Consider the following 19,026-nt stretch of genomic DNA (forward strand, 5'->3'; position numbering starts at 1 on the left):
GAGCTTTGTAATGTTGAAAATTTCCCCCACGAGTTAACTTATATAGGCCAAGTTTACAATAAACTAAAAACTCACCATTCGTATCATTATCAGGTCCAAGTTACGCCATGTCGATCCAGCGCCTTCTTTGGTGACCTTTCTTAAGCCTTGGCTTCAACCACGTTCCACTGGATGCAAACCGAGGGGTTTAATACCTTATTTCACGTACTTTCGCGTTAACGCGGGCTAACTAAAGTTAATTAACGCGTTAATATTAATCATCTCTCGTTTTAATTAGGTAATCAATCGCGTCACTCGTGAATATTTAGGATAAAATCAGAGTACAATCACTCTGACTGTACATGATCACAACCGAATGTCAGACTCACTCTGATCATTCACAGCCCAATCGATCACGCTTTGGCTTCACGCGCTATAGAAACCACTCTAAACAATATTTTTCCGGTTTAAAAGCGTATCTCACTTCAATTACGACTAATTAGATTAATTTTAATTGATGAATAATAATTACACGACTGTTCACGCGTCAAGCATTACTAAAGCATTTTCGCACACCGCGAACTCCCGTTTGAAATGAGGGAGAATTAGGCTTAACAATCGAGGAGCTAAAACTGGCGCATGCGCCCGCTCGCCTAGGTAGGCCTCGGAAGGAAGGGGGGATGGGGATACGAGTCCTTAAAATACGTACCTGAGATTAAACTCCAATGAAATATAGGCCTAGTACACTTAATAATTAAGAAACAATAATGAAATAGTTCTTAAGACAACTTTTATTTTCATACATTGAAAAATAAAACTTTCGGTACATGTTTGAAACGCGGGGGTGTTGTTGAGGGTGGTTGGGTGGGGGGGGGGGAAATATTGATTCCATCTACTGGCTCGGCTTAACTATCCACGAATGAAACCGGGGGGGGGGCGTAAAGGGAGGGGGAGGGGGAAGAAATGGTCTAATTTGGATTTCAATTTTCAAAATTATTATGGCACAACTTCTTTTTTTTTCTTTTTTAAAGGAACGTCTAGGTGTGTTTGAATTTACAAATTATTTCAATCGAGAAAGATAGCGAGTTAATTATTATTTTTAAGTAGGAATGGATGGTTTAAACGGAATTTAACTGAGTTCATTGGGAGGAGTTTGAAACTACTTGTACAATAATATCTTTTTTCACTCGCCGTTGCCGCAAAATGAGCTATGACTAGCCGTTTTTAAAACTTCTCTAGGCCTACTTTGATTGACATAATTCCATCCGTGTTTTAAAATATTTCCGGGGGCTCCGTTTAAAATTAAATATTTTGAAAAAAAAAATTAATACATACACAATTTCGCCATTTAAATTGAGAACTGAAAGCTAGAAACTATTTCTTTTTACGTTTTAAATGTTTTTGTACAAAGATGAATACATTTTTTTTCAAGGAAAAACTGACTATTTCGTGATAAGCTAATACATTATATAGTTATATATTTATATGTAAAAGAGCGATTAAGCTTGTTTCTTAGTTTGTTTTTTACAAAGTGATTCGCGTGGTTATGACTGAATGCGATGGTTTGTTTGTTTGTTTGTTTTTTATGATTTTCTTTTTGAATATATACGACTGACGAAAAAACATGTTTTTTTAATTATGTATGGTTTGGTGCTGGTGTGAGAATGAAAAATCAGAGTTTTGGTGTTAGTAGTTTAGTGTTTTTTTTTTTTTGGTGTTTACGTATTAACGTTAGCTATTTGTTTTTTTTTTCTGTTTTTTTTTTTATACCTTCATTGTTTGTTTGTTTTTTTCTTAAAAAATCTTTCAGGAACAGACTTTTTAAATACAGAGTATTAAAAATAAATCTTATTTGTTTTTTTGTATTTTGTATTTTCTGACTGTGGAGTTGTTTTCTTTGTATTTTATTTTCACTAAAAAAGCATTGTATACGATTCTAAACAAAGAATTGAGTTTTTTTAAAAAATAAAAATGACTTTTTTGTTTATGGTTCAAAGGAGTTTGTTGTTGTTGTTTTTTTATTGTTGTATTTAAAGAGCCTTTTTTTTGTTATTTTTTGTTTATAAGAGGCACTTTTATTTATGTCACAGGGGTTTGTGAAAAAAGGTGCCTGGATTTTTGAATGAAGAAACACCCTGGATTTATCTCTCGTAAGTGCAGGTACTTTTGTTTCTAAATTTATTTTTCTTTTTACCTTGGCCTAAGCCTTGGCGCGTACGTACGTGGCGGCCATTTTATTTCATTTTGTTGTCTTTAGAAAACTAAAATTTATAAAATATTTATTCGGAACTATAGGCTATATTTGAAGTCAATTTTTTCCGAGTTTCGTTTAGTTAATCATCTAATAATAATTGATGAAATATTACGTTTAATTTTGCAAAGTCAATTTCGGATGGAAGGTGGGGGGGGGGGGGAGGCGCCGCGGAATAAGCTAGGAGATTATAAAGCCTTTTCTCTTTTTCAAGGGATACTCAAGTGATCTAACGAAAGATATTCCGGAGATCTTTTAAGAATATCAAAGTGGGGGGGAGGGGGAATCAGTTTAATTTTGAGCCACCATCGTCAGTGAAGCACCGTCGCTGCATTCATTTAAACCATAGCCCGCTTAAAGTAGCCCGTTAATTTTAAAAACGTTGTGTGTGTGGAAGATGGAATTAACCCTTTTATATTACAGATGAATTTTTAACTACGATTAATTGAATGAACTTTTCTCGTTTTTGAGAAACGTTTCGATACTGATTATGGAAAAAGTACTAGACCATTTTACAATTTACAGTTTGGGGTTGGGGAGGGGGGGGAAGGGGGGAGAGTCTTTCTTAGCGTTAATATCTAAGGAGATTAATCTACCGCTATTACGAGATGCAAATATTATATAATATGTATGTATGTATGTATATATATACGTAAACACGCAATTATATTCGTTAAGTAATATGATTAAAACAAACGGGAGAAAAATTGTAACTTTTTCTTGATGAATTTTCACGATCTATTTACACTTTGTAAAGGAAAGTTTCTCCCCAAAGAAACACCGCCGCCGCCGCCATATTGAAAATTTCCTCAATCATTCATTCATTGGTGGTGGAGGAAGAAAAGGGGCGGCGTTTCCCTTATTTGGGAGATTCGTTTTCCCGAAGTAACTAAAAGTCTACGTTTTTCGCGCTCTTTTTCTATTAAAACACTCGAGACGGGTACCTAACTGAAATATTTTTTCATTTTGTGTTTCGGTTGATTTTCTATTTAAGCCTTTGTTTCTCATCTCTTACCTAAGCCTTTGTTTCTCATCTCTTACCTAAGCCTTTGTTTCTTCGTACGTTACGTTTTTAAATGTTTTTCGCGTTAAAATATATCTTTCTACAGGTTTTCCAAATACGAAATATTTTCTTTTAGAATTTTAGTACCAATTAATATTTACACTACACATCGACTGCGCCCAGATTTTTCCATAAACCATAAACACGTCTTTTCTACAACTCTACAGCGCATGCTCCAGTCGATGCAAATATATGTATATTTAGCGCCAACAAATCAAATATAAATTGCAATTTTTTTTTCTTTTTTTTATAACCTAATCGCTAATTTTTTTTTCATTAAACTCAATTTTGCATATAAATACTAACGACAAACATTTTAATTAATTTAAATCATCGTTAAATATATCATTTAACCGTGATTTTTTTTTGGTTCTTTTTTCATTTATAAATCTATAAGGTAAAGGTCTAAAAAATCATTTTGAAATTCCTCGTTACGCGCATTTTTGTTAGCCTTGATTATAATTTAAAATAAAGACCGTTGGATAAATTTAAAATATGCCACTGGCGACCAACTTTTAACGATTTTTAACACCAAATAATAGCCAGGGCAACTATACTTTTCTTTCTTTAATATTTTTAATTAAAATTTAGGCTAATAAGAGACAAATTCGAATAAATTTCAAACGAAACGAAGACGCCTGTCAAAATCGCCTCGTAAATAAACCACTTATACCATTTTGAAAATCCTTAAAAAAAAAAAAAAAAAAATTGAAAAAGTATTTTCAAAATCGTGTAACTCTTTTGTTTACAGAGCGATTTTGACCATCTTTGTCGCGTTTTAAAGATTTCATTCCAGCCTAAGTCGTCTCCGAATCTAACAAGAAAATTAAATAAAGTCCGAGAAAACGCGCGCTACTTATCTTTAAAAAAACTAAAAAAGAAAAAAAAACAAACAATTGATGATAAAAAATATTGGAATGAGTTTAAATTCATCGGGGGACGATAATAACAACGCTGCGATGAAACGTTTGCAAAAATGTTTTCAGAGAGGTATAAGCCAGCCATGTCTCCTTTGGCACGTTTGAAATTACACTTAAATATATATTTCTTTTATTTTTTGCTGGAGATTAATTAATTAAGTTTTTCATTAATGACTGTACAGTTTATGCGGACACGGAGTTGGGTTGGGTTCCTTACGAGAAAGGTAGTGGTAATATTCGTTAATACGCCAGCAACTCGAGCAATTCGAGCTCCGCGTAGTATTTTTATGAAACAAATATATATATAATATATTTATATATAAAAAAAATGGTAGGGTTTGTTTGTTTGGTTTACATTAACATTAACATTAACATTAACATTAAAAAAAAAGGCTAAAATTAATTAATATTCTACGACACTAAAAAAAATTATAGGAAAACTTTAAACATAATTAAGTGCTGTTGCTTAATGATAATAATATTAATTAATTAAAAAAAAAAACAACAACCAAAGTGTGTTTGTTTACTTGTTTGTTTGTTTGTTTGTTTGTTTGTTTGTTTGTGTCTACCCGTATTTTGGATTTTTTGTTTTTTTTTTCTCGCGTAAAATCCAAAAGTTTTTATTAAAAAAAATGATTTAAAATAATAATAAAAAAATGATTTAAAAGCTGTTTAAATTCAGGTCTCGCTATTAAAATGTTAGGTGATTATATAATAGAGCTACGGTCAAATAAAAGGTGGTTTTTAGTCCATAATAGCTCTATCTGTCACTGCATTATGGGGCTTAATTCTTTAGTTCGCGCAAATTAAAATCGGGAGGGGTTTTTTTAATTAAAAAGCCAGGTTACGTAATTGAGCAAAAAACCTTTTTGAAAAATCTGTAATCCCGGGGAGGATTTCTAATCTTTGTATAATTAATGTTATTAAAGTGGAAGATCTATATAATCCGGGGTCAAGGGGGGGTCAAAGGGGGCGGGGCGGGCAGTTTACGTTCGGTCAAATTTGACGATACTACGGACAACTTATTTAATTATCATTTAAAAATTAAATTTGTACTTGTATTTTTTTCATTCATTTAATAAAAGGCTATCATCAGAAGAAGACTGTTTTGAAATTTATTTATCTCTACTGCGCATGAACTGGCTTTTCTTATTTTAATTTTAGCGATAAAATTGAAACCCGAATTATGGCGCCGCTCGCTCGACCTTTGTTATAATTTGAAAAAGGCACATGATTTGAACATGTTCGTCTTAATATTATCGTTAAATCAGGGGTTTTAAACTGCGGGCGGGAATCGTGGGGGGGGGTAAGGGATCGTTTGCTGACGTCAGAGATTGATTGAAAAAATAAAAACAAAAAAAAAAAAAATCTTGTGAGGAACATATCGTTAAAAAAAATGGCAGGAAATGAACTGGCAAATTAACCCGTAATTTCTGGTCAAATCAAAATCTATTTTGGTTTGGTTTTTTAATAAAGGTGACGGAGCGTGAATTATTTTATTTTTTAATTAATTGGAAATTAATTAAATTAATTAAACTGTCTCGGTCGGCTTAAGCGTTTCTTAATTAACCTAAACATTCTTATTAAAATCAAAATACGTCGGTTTTAACTTATTAGCGGTAACTTAAAACGTTAATAGGAAGGTTTAAATCTAATTAATTAATACCTTCGTTTAAAATTAAAATTAACTTAATTAAGTCTGTGGTCCGTCATTTTTTTAACTTATAATTAAAAGAAACGAAAAAGGAAAAAAAAAAGGGTTGTCAAATTTTCTCCCTAACAAAAACGAGCTTAAAACTCGCGTACCTTTTTCGGGGGTTTTTTTTTTTTCAAGTGTTTCGCGTTTCTTTTCTTTTTAATTAAAGTCATTGTTCATTTTTTGGTGGTTAATTAATCGCTATACCTCGTTCAAATACATTTTTTTAGGAGAATTGACGATATTTGTTAGTTTTTGGATCGTTTTTTCGAAATTACGTTTTTCTCATTAGAGTTCATATAATTTCTCTCGATGTTTTATCGATAAGTAATAAGTAGCGACGTCTATTCATTTTTTTTTTCTCAAAAGGAGGGAATTTTAAAAGAGTCAGAGAGACAGAGAGAGAGAGAGAGAAAGTAATATAAAAAAACTGTTCAACACTCACGAAAATTGTTACTTCAGTTGTGGTCCGTTTTTCTTGAGATTAAAAAGAACAATTCAGTGAAATAAAACTTTGAACTCGTGTGATTTTTTTTTTGTTTTTTAGTCCGTATAATAGTTCACACTCTCTCTCGGCTTTTGTTGGGGGTATTTGTCGAGCGCGCGGTTTTGGTCTAAATGCTGGATTCTTTAGCTTGAAATACCGGGTGCAAAGGTGTCTTGACAATCAACGTCGGAATATTTGAGGTAGTTGTTGATGTTTTGGTTTCTGCCCCGCGAAATAAATAAATAAACCACCCGATTTACAAATCAGAAAGAATTCTTATATCATAGGAATGATTGAAGCCACTAACGCTAAGGTTGTACAGCGCACCCAACAATGATCTAAGGCTATTATGAGCCACCAAAGTTTAGTGTAATGCTTTTCCTAAGGAGGGGGGGTATGTTTGTTTACGTTTTGCTTAATATCTCGGCCACTGTTTGACGCAGCCCCAAGTTTTTAGTATGGTTAGATGGGGGACAAATTGGACTATAACATACTCAAAGGACATCCCCGTATCTCTAGTAGAACCAGAGTTACGAGCCTGCAAAGTTGGGTCTAATGCTATTCCTATGGAGGGGTTGTTTGTTTACGTTTTGCTTAATTACTCGGCCCCTGTTTATCGTAGCCCTTAGTTTTTAGTATGGTTAGATGGGGGACAAATTGGACTATAACATACTCAAAGGACATCCCCGTATCTCTAGTAGAACCAGAGTTACGTGGCTGCAAAGTTGGGTCTAATTCAATTCCTATGGAGGGGTTGTTTGTTTACGTTTTGCTTAATTACTTGGCCCCTGTTTGTCGTAGCCCTAAGTTTTTAGTATGGTTAGATGGGGGACAAATTGGACTATAACATACTCAAAGGACATCCCCGTACCTCTAGTAGAACCAGAGTTACGAGCCTGCAAAGTTGGGTCTAATGCTATTCCTATGGAGGGGTTGTTTGTTTACGTTTTGCTTAATTACTCGGCCCCTGTTTATCGTAGCCCTTAGTTTTTAGTATGGTTAGATGGGGGACAAATTGGACTATAACATATCCTAAGGACATCCCCGTATCTCTAGTAGAAAAAGAGTTACGAGCCTGCAAAGTTGGGTCTAATGCTATTCCTATGGAAGGGGTTGTTTGTTTACTTTTTCCTTAATTACTTGGCCCCTGTTTGTCGTAGCCCTACGTTTTTAGTATGGTTAGATGGGGGACAAATTGGACTATAACATACTCAAAGGACATCCACGTATCTCTAGTAGAACCAGAGTTACGAGCCTCCAAAGTTGGGTGTAAGGCTATTCCTATGGAGGGGGTATGTCCTATAAAATCCTATGTTTTCATGAAAAAATACCATATAATACCTACAAATATTTTGGAAATTCGGCTGGGGGGTCCATGATCAAATCAACGCAATCATAAATAAATAGGTAACTAAGTAACTGGGGGTATCAGCGCCTAATTGAATAACCAGCCACCACAAGGAGTAAAGAAGGGGCTTACCGGTATTTAGAGTTGTTGTACTGGTAGAGGTAGGGATTGGAGTCTTGTATAAGATTGCCAGGCGTTCCTGGACGCAACTGGCCGAGAGACGCGCGTCCGCGTCATGATCCCAACATTCTTCGATGGTGTCGCATAATGGGCCCAAACCCTTCAACAAAAAAAAAATTAAAATTATTTCAAAGAAAAATCAATAATGAAATAACATTTCTTATTTCATGGGAAAATAAATAAACAAATAAATAACGTTTTCTTATTACAGGATAAACAAACAAGTTAAATAACATTTCTTATTTGAGGAAAAATAAATAAATAAACAAACAAAAAGTTGAATAAGATTTCTTGTTTGAGGAAAAGTAAATAAACAAGTTAAACAACATTTTTTATTTCATGGGAAAATAAACAAACAAATATTTCTTACATGAGGAAAAATAAATAATATTTTTTACTCAAAGGGAAAAAAAATGAGAAACAATTCTTATTTCTAGAAAAAGAGAAGATAGTAAAGTGTGGCTTACCGAGTGTTTTTTCCACTGGTCTTTGAATTTGGGCCTGGCCTTCTTATGCACGACTAACTCTTGCATATCTTCCAGGGTGGGATGTTGGCCAATCTCCTCTTCAAAGGGCAACATGTACTCTTCAACGGGACCTTCCTGGTGAGAGCACCTGGACAGCAACTCCCAAAGAACCAAGCCGCAGGCGTACATGTCTATCCTCAGGAAAGAATCTCGGTTGAAACTGATGGCCCCTTCCAAGACTTCAGGCGCCATGTAGCGACGAGTTCCAACCTAAATACATATAGGAAGACAATTGGAGACAATGATTAGACCATAATCTAACGGGAGAGGACCCATTCTTCCAATGGGGCCACGAGGAAATGAGGAACAAAGGAGACTAGCCTGTCCATGGGTGTCTCCGGGTGAAACTCCTTGGTGAAAGACAAGGGCCAATCCAAAATCAGCCACGCAGGCCGTCATATCGTGTTTGAGAAGAACATTCTTGCTTTTAAAGTCCCTGTGGGCGATGGCCGGTTTGTAGGGCTCTCCTTTGGTGGGAGGCAACTCCTCGTGTAAGTGCATCAGGCCTTTGGCAATTGAATCCGCAATCAACAAGACTTCCGGCCAAGAAATCAAGTTGGCCTTCAGGTAATCGCAAAGGGATCCTTTCTCGTGGTACAAAGTGATCAACCAATACTCGGCTTGGAGGTTCTCCCCTCTCTTCTCCGCTCCGATGTAATAAAGGATGTTTGGGTGCTTCATTTGAGCTATTCTGTAAATATCTTGTTCCACGGCCCAAGATATCTTGTCCTGAGGAGGGAAAACTTTGACAGCCACTAGCTCATCCAACATTTGAGCCTTCCAAACGGCTCCGAATCTCCCGTGGGCTTTGACCTCCAAGAGCTGAATGGGTCTCAGTCCCATGGTGGGGGTGGGGGGAGGAAGGGGCGAAGGATCCGACGTTGGCAGCTCATTGAAATGAGCTATTCTTTGACGTCTGTAGAAAAAGCAGGCGGCTCCCAAAAGGCTAATGATGGCCACAATGGGAACCAGGGAATAGATCAGCACGTACGTCATCCCATTCTCATCTTTCATTTGAATGGGGAGGTTTGTAGTCACGTGAATAGCTAAAGACAGAGATTGACCTTTGAACCCTTAAAATAAACGGGCAAAACTAATCGTTCTTACGATTGGTAGGGGGTGGTAAAGTTAATGGAGAAGGTGTTGAATCAGAATTGCACATTTCTCCTCGGCAACAACAAAAAAGCAAGGTAATTTTCCCATCTTTTTTAGTGGCATCGCAACGAATGTTTTCAGTGCAGTTTGGACTACTGCCCACCCAGCATCCTAATCAATTTTACTTTCAAAGTAAGTCCTTGAAGAGACGTCATCGGAAAGACTAAAATCTTACCTTTAAGTTTAACTTCGTATCCATTTGTACCATTTTGAAATAATACGTAACAAACATTATCTTTATGATTTTCACTGGGTTTACACTCTTTAGAGTCATTTCCAGAGCACCCATAGCCACTACTGTTAGTGCTACACACGGTATCATTGTAATAGTGACAACTCATACCATTAACGCATAGAATTAGGCCAAAGCCTATTGAACAGTAACGTACATCATCAGAATACATTAAATGGCCATGGAAAATTGATTTTCAAAACGTACCTAGTACTAATTGTAAGAGAGGATGACGAAATCCGTCACTTAAATACTTCATGGTACAATGGTAGTAATATAATAGACCAAAGAAGTAGCCAGTAGGCCAAATGCCCCTGGCTTAGGCAACTTTTTATCCAATAATGCAAAGATCTTTAATTATTTCTACCTGAAAACGCTGCGGAACATATTGCTTCTACATTAATCAATTTCAACAGCGTTTTCTACTCGAACTAAGGCCCGAAATACTACGCTTCTCTTTTTGTTATTTTATCAATCCAGTTTTGATTTTGTTACATAGTAACTTCGTAGGCAGGCAGCTAAGGCTAAGGTTACCCCTTTATGCCCCTCTAAGCCTCGGTTTCGGGTTAAAGCGAAAATTTAGGCTTAACTTACCCGAAAGAAATGACAGTCAGGTCCATGATTAAACGGATTCGGCACAAAACGCGTCAATTTTAAGCGAAAACCTCGCGATACCTTACAATTAGAGCGAATTTAATTATTTCCGTTCGTCTAATTAAGCTATCAACACACACATGTTATGAAAATGGTGGAATTTTTTTTTTTTTTTTTACTACGCAAAAACAAGAGAAAAGGAGGAGGGGTGCTACTGCCCTTCCCCCGTGCCGTGTCGGAAGACAACCGATGACGTCAATTAATACGATTTGTCATTGGTTCAATCCCAAATTCCTCGGCCAATGAAATAGGTCACTGCCTTCTCTAATACTAGGCCATGCGATACGAATAAAAGGGGGGTGGCAGGTAGGATTTCACAAATGGCGCTAGATGTCGCTTTTCTGAGGCGTTAAACTGGCGGCAAGTTCAAAACTATGGGAAATTGTTGAAAGCTTGCAAGACAACGGTTAAAGTAAAGCTATTGAGGATAATATAGCAGCTGATTAAAATAACCTGACACATTAAAATTCAAACGACAAGTTTATTTTCAACTTGTTAAAACATAAGAAGGCATTTATCACAGCGTGGGTAAAATGTATTTAAATCTTTAGAGTTTTTCTAGAGAGAGGTTTGTTCTTGAACTTTTTGTACGATTATTTGCGATCTGTTAAATCTTTCGCGTAGTTGTCAAACAGTGGTCTTATAAACTTTGTTAACAGTAGTTTCGTTAATGACAAATAAGTGTGACAGTCACATTTTAAAGCCTTCGGAAAATATGGTTGAATGAGATGTCAAGTATCATCAATGAACAACGTTTCGAAATTAAGTGCATTGCTTTCTTTACAAAATCTGCAATATCAATTCAAATTTTCGTCAAATAATTGCTGGGATACCTATATCCCCAACGATCCAGCAAAAGTATTAAACTCAAAACTTTTGCGTGGGATCTAGGTTGAGAGACACGATACAAGCACATTGATCTATTCATTGTAGTTGGGCTTCAGATTTCACTGAATTTGACGAAGGATACAATCATACATAACTGAGTATCATTTTAGCGACTAATTGCACCCATAGTCAGGGCCGGAAATAAGAAACACTTCTTATAGGACAAGTGTCCAGTGCCCCCAGTTTGAATGGAAAATTTACAGGACATTATCCACTGGAGTGCGCAAAAATAGAGACGCTTCTCCCTAGCCAAGCTATCAAAACTTCTGAAAATTTATTGGTCTAGTACTGCTCGATAATTCAAAAAAACGGTCAATTCATCCCCCTCTTAGCACGAGCTATTTTTCGAGGAGATGGCGTTCGCCATTTTCGGAGTAGCAGGGCTGCCAAGCCTGCCATTAGAGCATCTACACAAAGACCATATAGTCGAGCAATGTGTCAGCTATAGTCTGTGGTTATTTTTATCAAGGAAAACGTCGTCTGCTAAAACTGTTAACGGTGATTTAGCTTCGTTAATAAAATTTGCTTTTTAGATTAAGATAAGTGATTTAAGATAAGTGATTAATAATAATGAGTATTAATAGCATTCCTAAGAGAGGTAGACCTTCTAAAACGTCCAGTAAAACTTCCAAAAACTGTTTTTACACGAACTGCAGATCTTTCAGTCGTAAAGCAGACCTTAATGAGGCGTTGAAAGATGATCATGATCATAATTATTGTTTAAAGATTTCTTCAATCACTTTCTTCCCTTTTTATAAACCGTGTTTGAAGTTTAGACAGGGCGATCCTACACATGATGAGTTACAATGTGACGTGTGTTTAACATCAATTAAGTGGCTTAGGTGCTGTGGTAGGCTGGACTCGTTAGATAGTGTAACAAAAAATCGGTATGTTTGCTCACTGCATTTCGTTAACCAAGATGGCCCTACAAAAGAAAATCCATACCCGGTTCCATACTTTGAAAAATTACAACTAGTAAGTGGTTCAAGCATAAGTTAATTACAAAATATTTGGTTATTAATGAGGTCTTAATTTGAAAGGACTCAAATAACGATGAAAGTGTTAGTTGCGGCCAAAAGAGGAAATTGATTGACATGAACACCTCTGATAATCAATTTAATTTTGATGATAGCGAAAACACACCTCTACCTAAAAAAAAAATTTGTCTCTCACCGAATTTGGTAAGAGAATTTATGGACTATTTTTTCACTAAAGGTATTTCAACCATGGGGCCAGTCACTCTAAGCGTAATAGGTGTGCATTGCAGAATATTTGACTGTACTAAATCAATGTACAGGGAATATGAGTGTGATTAGCCCCTCGCTCGTTGAAACCAATAGTGAATTTTTCTTCATTGAAATAGTGCCTATGTAGTTTTGAATTAACTTGAGTTTAAAATTTATTATCAGCAATCGACATCTGATGGTCAACTAAGCTGCTCTACTTTTGAAGAGGTTGTTTCAACAACTGTACCTTGTTCAACACCTTCTGCCAAAATTATTAATAATTCAACTTGGCAATCAAACGAGACGTTTCTTGCCACTTCAACTCCAAAGGCTAACCAACTTAGTGCTAATTTTACTAAAACCCCTGGCCGCAGCATTTCTCCAGTTAGTTCATTAACCCCTCACCATTCAGCTTCATCGCTATCCAGAAAAGAAGGCAGTGATTTTCTAAAAATAAGGATTAATAGAAAGAAAGGGTTTAAGGTTTGTAGCACTCAAACCAATGAAATTAAAACTAAAAGCGTCAAAGTTGACTGCATTCCAGCAAGAGCAAATAAGCAAACACAGACGACGTTAGATTTCGTAGAAGAAAATAAGGCATTGAAACTGCGAATTGAAGCCTTGAATAGTAAGCTTGCCAGCTGTGTTTGTGGAAAAACGAGTAAAACTGCCCAGATAATGGCGTTTGAGTCCAAAATTAGGACTGATTCTAAAATGTGCCTGTTTTATACTGGATTGTATTTCTCGCAAATTTTGACAATTTTTGAATTTCTTGGTCCTGCTGTATCAAAATTAAAATACTGGAAAGGACAGAAAGAAAATGAGAAAACTCCACATAAATTTGGAAGGTCGTCAAGGTTTAGCCTAATTCAACAACTAATTATTACTCTACTTCGATTGCGATGCGGTTTCCTTGAGCAAGATATTGCGTATCGGTTTGACCTTAGTAGAAGTACGGTTAACAGTTTTGTTACAACATGGGTGGTTTTTCTATACAAAGAATTTCAACTTTTGAAACCTCGAATGTTTCCACCGCGCTCAGTCATTCAAGCAAATTTACCATCTTGTTTCCGTTACCACAAAAATGTTCGAGTAATAATTGATTGTACTGAATTTTTCACCGAAGCACCGAGCAATTTTGCTCAACAAGGCAACATGTATTCACACTACAAGAGCAATACAACTTACAAGGTTTTATACGGTTGCTCACCCACTGGAGCAATAACTTTCATTTCTAAAGCTTTTGAGGGCGCAATCACGGACCGCGAGATATTCTTAAAATCTGGATTGAAGGATTTGCTGGACCCCCTTGACTGTGTGATGGCAGACCGAGGTTTCACTATTGCAGATTACCTTTTAGAGAAGAAAGCAACTCTAAACATACCACCATTCTTGCATGGTAGAGATAACCTCACTCCGCAAGAGGAAATCCAAACAAAAGAAATTGCAAAACTAAGAATTTTTGTCGAACACGCAATCGGTCGGGTGAAACGATGGAGAATTTTGAAGAAAAAAATACCATTAGCTTCACAAGGAATTTTTAATGAAATAATTTTTGTTATTGGGTGTCTTGTGAATTTTCAAACACCAATTGTTAAATACTGACTTCTTGGCATTAAAACCAAATTTTAAAACAATTTTATTTTTAGGAACTTTTATTTAAAATAGGAAATTAATTTTGTATCCAACAGTAACATTTATCACAGTATCATTAAGTACTTAGCAGACTAGTTTACCACCCACTACATATTTCCTCAGATCAAAGGGCATGAGCTTTCTAGGTATCCGTTGTTCAAAATATTCAGGAACAAGGAAGCCTTGGTGAAACTCAATTAATTTTGGGTTAAATCTTTCCCACATTTCTTGGTCAAATTGAATTCGTTGAGATGAAAGACCTTTGGGTGTCCATACAACAAAATCACACCATTTTCTTTCGGTTATGGCCATTTGCATTTGTATTTGATAAAAATATTTGTGGTTTTGTTTCAAAGTTAGGTGGCCATCCTTCAACTTGCAGCAGAAACTGTTTCTTTGGGTTGGTTTCAGATTTTCTATCTCTTCAGGTTTAAGAGCTTCAAGGACTTTAGGGCATTTAATTTCAACTAAACCATCGGGTGGTAAAGCTGAAGAGTCAGTAACAAGGCCATCAGGTGAAGCTGCAAGCCCAGGATATTTTGGGTTTACCCACAGACCAGTGTTTTGTACTACAACCAATTTTTCCTTTTCATAACATTTTAAAGCAATGGGCTCGTGTTTTGTTCCATACGCCATGGCCCTAGTTTGAAAAAAACTTTTTTCCCAGAGAATGCTTTTAATTAGATTAAAAAAAGGCTTCATATTGTTTCCGGTTTTTAGCATGTGAGTATACACATCCCTACACCTTGAAGCAGTGACTAGCACACAACGGACGCTTTTCCAAGTTTCGGATTCCCCTTGTGACATTGTAGCTTTAACCATGTACGGGCAATTTTGAGCTTTTACAATATTTTGCATAAATATATTTACTTGTGCAATTAGAACAGAAAGATGAGCTGCATCTAGTTCATAGTCATCATAGTGAATGTCTAAAATTTGTTCCCACATGCAAGGAAATTTTAGATTTTCAATAACAGTTGTGCGTTGCATGTTCACTAACAACCTGTTGACTCTATCATTGTTAATTTCACTTGTGATGTACTCTTCCGGACGTGGCTCATAGTCTTTCCTCCCATTTGTCGCCTTCTTATTATAATTAGCTAATGATATTTCGGTTGGTGATCTTTTGGATTTGCGTCCTTGATTCCATCCGCACATTTTGCTTGTGCAGCTTACGGGTTCATTCCCAAAAAGCGTGACATAGTCTTCCAAGGCAAAAAGCACTGCAGCAACGTGGTTGCAACGCGCCATAGCTGATGCTTTGCAATGGCAACTGGCATCTACAACTTTTCCTTGCATAGATAGCATGACTAACACACTATAAGTAGTTTCCATATGGTACGATGACATGACATCAGCTTTCAAACAATAAAACTTCTCGTGATTGCTAACATTCCTATCTTTTAGATTTTTTACATTCCCAGACGTAAAATATACACGTCCTTTTTTTAAGGGCTTTGATGTATGGATGTCAGGTTCATCATCGCTGTCCCGTAAAGTTTCGCCACCATTGAGTGTGATGTTAACAGCGCTAGTAACAAGGTGTTCATGAATATGATGATATGAAAAGTTTTGTGGTATTGATACCGAGGGAAACATTTTCCAACCTATCGTTAAATATAAATGTACCCATTATTTTAGATGACTTTATTTAACTAAAAAATAATGTGGCACATACCAGTTACAGGAAACTGAGGTGGTCTGTTACATTCAATATTTGACAAAATTTTTGATCGAGCAGCTTTGACACTATGTCCTAGCAGTTCCCCATTATCAACAACATTATTAATTGACGAATTACCAAGTTTAATAAATTTGTTACACCTAAGAAAATACATCAAAATATATCACACGTTTTCCACGAAAAACTGCTTGGCAGAAGAGCCAAGGCTTATGTTTTTACTACACTTATTTACTAACCTTTCTATTAGTTCTTCTTTCTTCCCTTTTACTGGCAATCCCCTACATTGGAGCCACCTTTTCAACTGAATTACACTGTGCCTACCAATATCTTCATGGACAAAAACTGCACCAGGAACATCATTTTCACTTAAATTAACTGCAGCATAGGGTAAAGAGGCCGCCATTTTCAACCACGACCACCGAATCCGAATAGGCCGAAATCACAGGAGCAGGTTTGCCAGATATAATTTGAAAAGAATATTCCACTCCGAAAATGGCTGACAACCACGGGAGGGGACACCGCGTGCGAAAGGGGGGGGATTATCGAACAGTACTATGTGCACCTGTTTTTGGAATTATCAAGTTTTATCAACTGAATATATTTCCAAATTTTACTAAATTTTACCCTTATTTATTGCTACCTTTCTGAAAATTATTGCTAATTAGCTTGTTTATTGCAACCTTTTCCAAAAAATTGTCATTTTAGTTTATTTCTACCCTAAAAAGAGGTGCACCTTTAGCCATTCTAATAATAGAAATTTATGGGACATTTTAAAATAGCCCGCCGTAGGTGAAAGACGTGACGTCATGTGAGACTGCGCAGTACGAATTTACTTTCGTCATCGCGAAAATTCGCCTCAGAAAAGCGCCATCTAACGGTTACTAAGCGCAAATTCAAAGTGTCACTTAAAAAATGCTTCTGTTGTACATTTCAAGGCCTAGTATTAAAGATGGCAGTGAATAGGTTATCCAAAACGCGCCAGTTTTTGAAGTCAGAATTTGGTAGAGTTCATTCCGTTAAACTAGGCTTAACTACAAATCTACTTAAAAAAATAAAATGAAATATTTGAAGCTTGAAACGAATAATTTTATTACAAAAAATTTAGGTACTTATATTAATTTTATAAAAGTAACAAATGTAAAATATATTTATTCTTTTATAGCAAAGTGTTTAGAGAAAATAGGGATTTTTTTTTCAGCATCACTGGGTTTTTGCTGCGTAATGGCGATTACGCAATAATTTCTCGAAAAAGGCTTAAGTTAAACACTCGGTAAAATTAATTTAAAAATGACTTTAGGGTATAATCTCTTATAAAGCAAATAGTATTCAAAATTCTTTTTTGTTAGTTTCATTATTTGCCACCATCTCTTGATAATTTGTTTTTCTGGGATTCCGCGGTTTAAGAACAAAATCGCTGTAAAACAAGCGAAAGAAAAGGACGATGCTCATTAAAATAATGGCCGCCAATCCCACCGCGCCGCAAGTATATTCCGGAAGGGGGACGACTTCTCTGTGCAAAACCAACCAGCGGGTCATCCAAGATAAAGTGACCACTCGAAATATTATAAAAGTGCCTGAAATGATACGAGAAATTATGACGAAATTAACTCTTAATGAGCCCAAATATCGCTTTTAGCCGATAGCTTGGTAAAAAAAAACCTTAAGAGATCTCTTGACAAGCGGAGCTACTTCTGGTAATAACTCACCCATATTGACAAAACTATTCAATCTATATAAAGGATGCGTTTTACTGAAGTTGAGCATATGTAAAAGCTGTCGTAAATGAAGGAAAATGTTATTTAATTCCACAACAAGGGCTGCCATGGCGTAACCGACGTAACGTTTAGTCACTACAGATATTCCAAAGCATAATATAACCTAAATCAGGGGGAAAAAACCACGCATTTCCCCCAAAAAACAAATATTTCACGTTAAAAATTGAAATGAATAAATTAAAATTGGGAGAACAATGACAATGTTTATTTAATTGCTGGATTAATATTAATTATTTATTTTCTATTTCAACTTACAAAGGAATGATGCACCATAAGTTCGTAAGAACCTCTAGAATGATTGAACAGAAGCATGTCGAGAAAATCATAAATAAAATAACCTAATAAAAAAAATAAGCTCAATTAAATTAATTTAAATTAATTTAAATATCATTTAACTTATTTTAATATCAATTTATTTACCGGTTGATAAAGATACTAGAAGGTGGGCATTTTTGGTATGTGACTCGATCATGTCCTCGGCCATCTTTGGAAGCTCGATAAAACTGAAACAAACTTGATTAACACCATTAAATAAATATTAATTAAAAATTAAATTAAGCTTACCACAAAATAGCACCCACACCGGTAACGACTGAATGTATAAACGAAGTCAGGATATTTTTCCATCGCCACGAACTCAGCTGATTTTTGACGTATTCACGGGGAACGGAGTTTGACAAAAGTTTGTTACAAATTGCAAAAACAACAACGGATAACAAACAGACTAGATAATGCGACTCCATCTCGAAGAAAATATATTTTGAACTTTACAGGAAAACCACGGAAGAATTTCAAAGACGAAAAGTCACGCGTTTTAAATTTACATTAAACGGAAACAAATTGAATTAAAATTTTGTCCAATAACCATTCAAGGTGTTAAGCTTCATCCTGTCCATGACCTCAATTCATTTCTTTCGCCTTAAAACTTATTAAAAGTCAAATTTCACGTCGGGAAAAATTAAAATTATTTAGGAGACGATGGACTAAACACCCAATTACTCGAAATATTAAAGAAGAAACCGAACATTACGTAATTATTTCACCTAAAATGTTACATAACACACTTCTTCTATTTACATTATATAAGTCACCGCGTGCACGCGGAACACACCCTCCTCGACCCCTGAAAGTCACGTGCTTATATCATCAGCCAATGAGAAGACTCGAGAGTCAAAACAGGGAAAATAATATAATGGCCGAGGCTTAGCGATAATTAACTTTTACGATCGTTTCCATTACTTCAATAAAATATTTGAAACTTTAGCCCTATAATTTTGATAATTAAGCGTTTAAAAACCCACGAATAATAATTAAAAAGATTTATAT

At 35.7% G+C, this 19,026-nt stretch overlaps 4 protein-coding genes across 9 annotated transcripts; 1 reads left to right on the top strand and 3 right to left on the bottom strand.

Annotated features, from left to right (window-relative positions):
* Positions 1-747: 747 nt before the first annotated feature.
* On the bottom strand, positions 748-10,633 carry put (activin A receptor type 2 punt). 2 transcript variants are annotated; one of them, XM_089860087.1, is made up of 8 exons: positions 10,433-10,633; positions 10,046-10,205; positions 9,782-9,976; positions 9,559-9,717; positions 8,773-9,497; positions 8,392-8,661; positions 7,877-8,024; positions 748-6,618 (listed from the first exon to the last, which is right to left on the bottom strand). In XM_089860087.1, exons 2-8 carry the CDS (start codon positions 10,095-10,097, stop codon positions 6,524-6,526), a joined length of 1,644 nt encoding a protein of 547 aa, XP_089716213.1. In that variant the 5' UTR covers positions 10,098-10,205; positions 10,433-10,633; the 3' UTR covers positions 748-6,523. The 2 variants fall into 2 exon arrangements, with proteins under 2 accessions (XP_089716213.1, XP_089716212.1); XM_089860086.1 differs by having other exon boundaries at positions 10,046-10,214; positions 10,433-10,632.
* Positions 10,634-11,674: 1,041 nt separating this feature from the next.
* LOC149609896 (uncharacterized) lies at positions 11,675-14,248 on the top strand. 2 transcript variants are annotated; one of them, XM_089860091.1, is made up of 4 exons: positions 11,675-12,355; positions 12,421-12,561; positions 12,790-13,089; positions 13,151-13,334. In XM_089860091.1, exons 1-4 carry the CDS (start codon positions 11,951-11,953, stop codon positions 13,181-13,183), a joined length of 879 nt encoding a protein of 292 aa, XP_089716217.1. In that variant the 5' UTR covers positions 11,675-11,950; the 3' UTR covers positions 13,184-13,334. The 2 variants fall into 2 exon arrangements, with proteins under 2 accessions (XP_089716217.1, XP_089716216.1); XM_089860090.1 differs by having other exon boundaries at positions 12,790-14,248.
* On the bottom strand, positions 14,244-16,328 carry LOC149609897 (uncharacterized). 4 transcript variants are annotated; one of them, XM_089860095.1, is made up of 5 exons: positions 16,162-16,328; positions 15,920-16,065; positions 15,245-15,848; positions 15,112-15,170; positions 15,008-15,053 (listed from the first exon to the last, which is right to left on the bottom strand). In XM_089860095.1, the coding sequence occupies exons 1-4, from the start codon at positions 16,326-16,328 to the stop codon at positions 15,158-15,160; spliced, it is 930 nt and encodes a 309-aa protein (XP_089716221.1). In that variant the 3' UTR covers positions 15,008-15,053; positions 15,112-15,157. The 4 variants fall into 4 exon arrangements, with proteins under 4 accessions (XP_089716218.1, XP_089716219.1, XP_089716221.1 ...); XM_089860093.1 differs by having other exon boundaries at positions 14,854-15,053; positions 15,112-15,848; XM_089860094.1 differs by lacking the exon at positions 15,008-15,053 and having other exon boundaries at positions 15,090-15,170.
* A 661-nt stretch (positions 16,329-16,989) lies between these two features.
* On the bottom strand, positions 16,990-18,995 carry LOC149609898 (TLC domain-containing protein 2-like). Its single transcript, XM_089860128.1, has 5 exons — positions 18,265-18,995; positions 18,121-18,203; positions 17,956-18,038; positions 17,632-17,803; positions 16,990-17,499 (listed from the first exon to the last, which is right to left on the bottom strand). Exons 1-5 carry the CDS (start codon positions 18,441-18,443, stop codon positions 17,252-17,254), a joined length of 765 nt encoding a protein of 254 aa, XP_089716254.1. The 5' UTR covers positions 18,444-18,995; the 3' UTR covers positions 16,990-17,251.
* Positions 18,996-19,026: the final 31 nt, after the last annotated feature.

This window comes from Phalangium opilio, unplaced genomic scaffold, assembly GCF_054372755.1.
Source record: "Phalangium opilio isolate 3A_F unplaced genomic scaffold, DU_Popi_V2 ptg000344l_1, whole genome shotgun sequence".
NCBI lineage: Eukaryota > Metazoa > Arthropoda > Arachnida > Opiliones > Phalangiidae > Phalangium > Phalangium opilio.

What these genes read in the sequence shown, in the direction of transcription:
- LOC149609896 (XM_089860090.1), top strand. Translation starts at nt 11,951, where the DNA reads ATGAGTATTAATAGCATTCCTAAGAGAGGTAGACCTTCTAAAACGTCC. An exon ending in ACTTTGAAAAATTACAACTA is followed by an intron (nt 12,356 to 12,420) that starts GTAAGTGGTTCA and finishes TTAATTTGAAAG; the next exon opens with GACTCAAATAACGATGAAAG. An exon ending in TTTGTCTCTCACCGAATTTG is followed by an intron (nt 12,562 to 12,789) that starts GTAAGAGAATTT and finishes ATTTATTATCAG; the next exon opens with CAATCGACATCTGATGGTCA.
- put (XM_089860087.1), bottom strand. Translation starts at nt 10,097, where the DNA reads ATGAAGTATTTAAGTGACGGATTTCGTCATCCTCTCTTACAATTAGTA. An exon ending in TCTCTTACAATTAGTACTAG is followed by an intron (nt 9,977 to 10,045) that starts GTACGTTTTGAA and finishes ACTGTTCAATAG; the next exon opens with GCTTTGGCCTAATTCTATGC. An exon ending in TTTACCACCCCCTACCAATC is followed by an intron (nt 9,498 to 9,558) that starts GTAAGAACGATT and finishes CTCTGTCTTTAG; the next exon opens with CTATTCACGTGACTACAAAC.
- LOC149609898 (XM_089860128.1), bottom strand. Translation starts at nt 18,443, where the DNA reads ATGGAGTCGCATTATCTAGTCTGTTTGTTATCCGTTGTTGTTTTTGCA. An exon ending in GGTGTGGGTGCTATTTTGTG is followed by an intron (nt 18,204 to 18,264) that starts GTAAGCTTAATT and finishes AGTTTGTTTCAG; the next exon opens with TTTTATCGAGCTTCCAAAGA. An exon ending in TCTAGTATCTTTATCAACCG is followed by an intron (nt 18,039 to 18,120) that starts GTAAATAAATTG and finishes TTTTTTTATTAG; the next exon opens with GTTATTTTATTTATGATTTT.
- LOC149609897 (XM_089860092.1), bottom strand. Translation starts at nt 16,328, where the DNA reads ATGGCGGCCTCTTTACCCTATGCTGCAGTTAATTTAAGTGAAAATGAT. An exon ending in AAAGAAGAACTAATAGAAAG is followed by an intron (nt 16,066 to 16,161) that starts GTTAGTAAATAA and finishes GTATTTTCTTAG; the next exon opens with GTGTAACAAATTTATTAAAC. An exon ending in ACCTCAGTTTCCTGTAACTG is followed by an intron (nt 15,849 to 15,919) that starts GTATGTGCCACA and finishes ATTTAACGATAG; the next exon opens with GTTGGAAAATGTTTCCCTCG.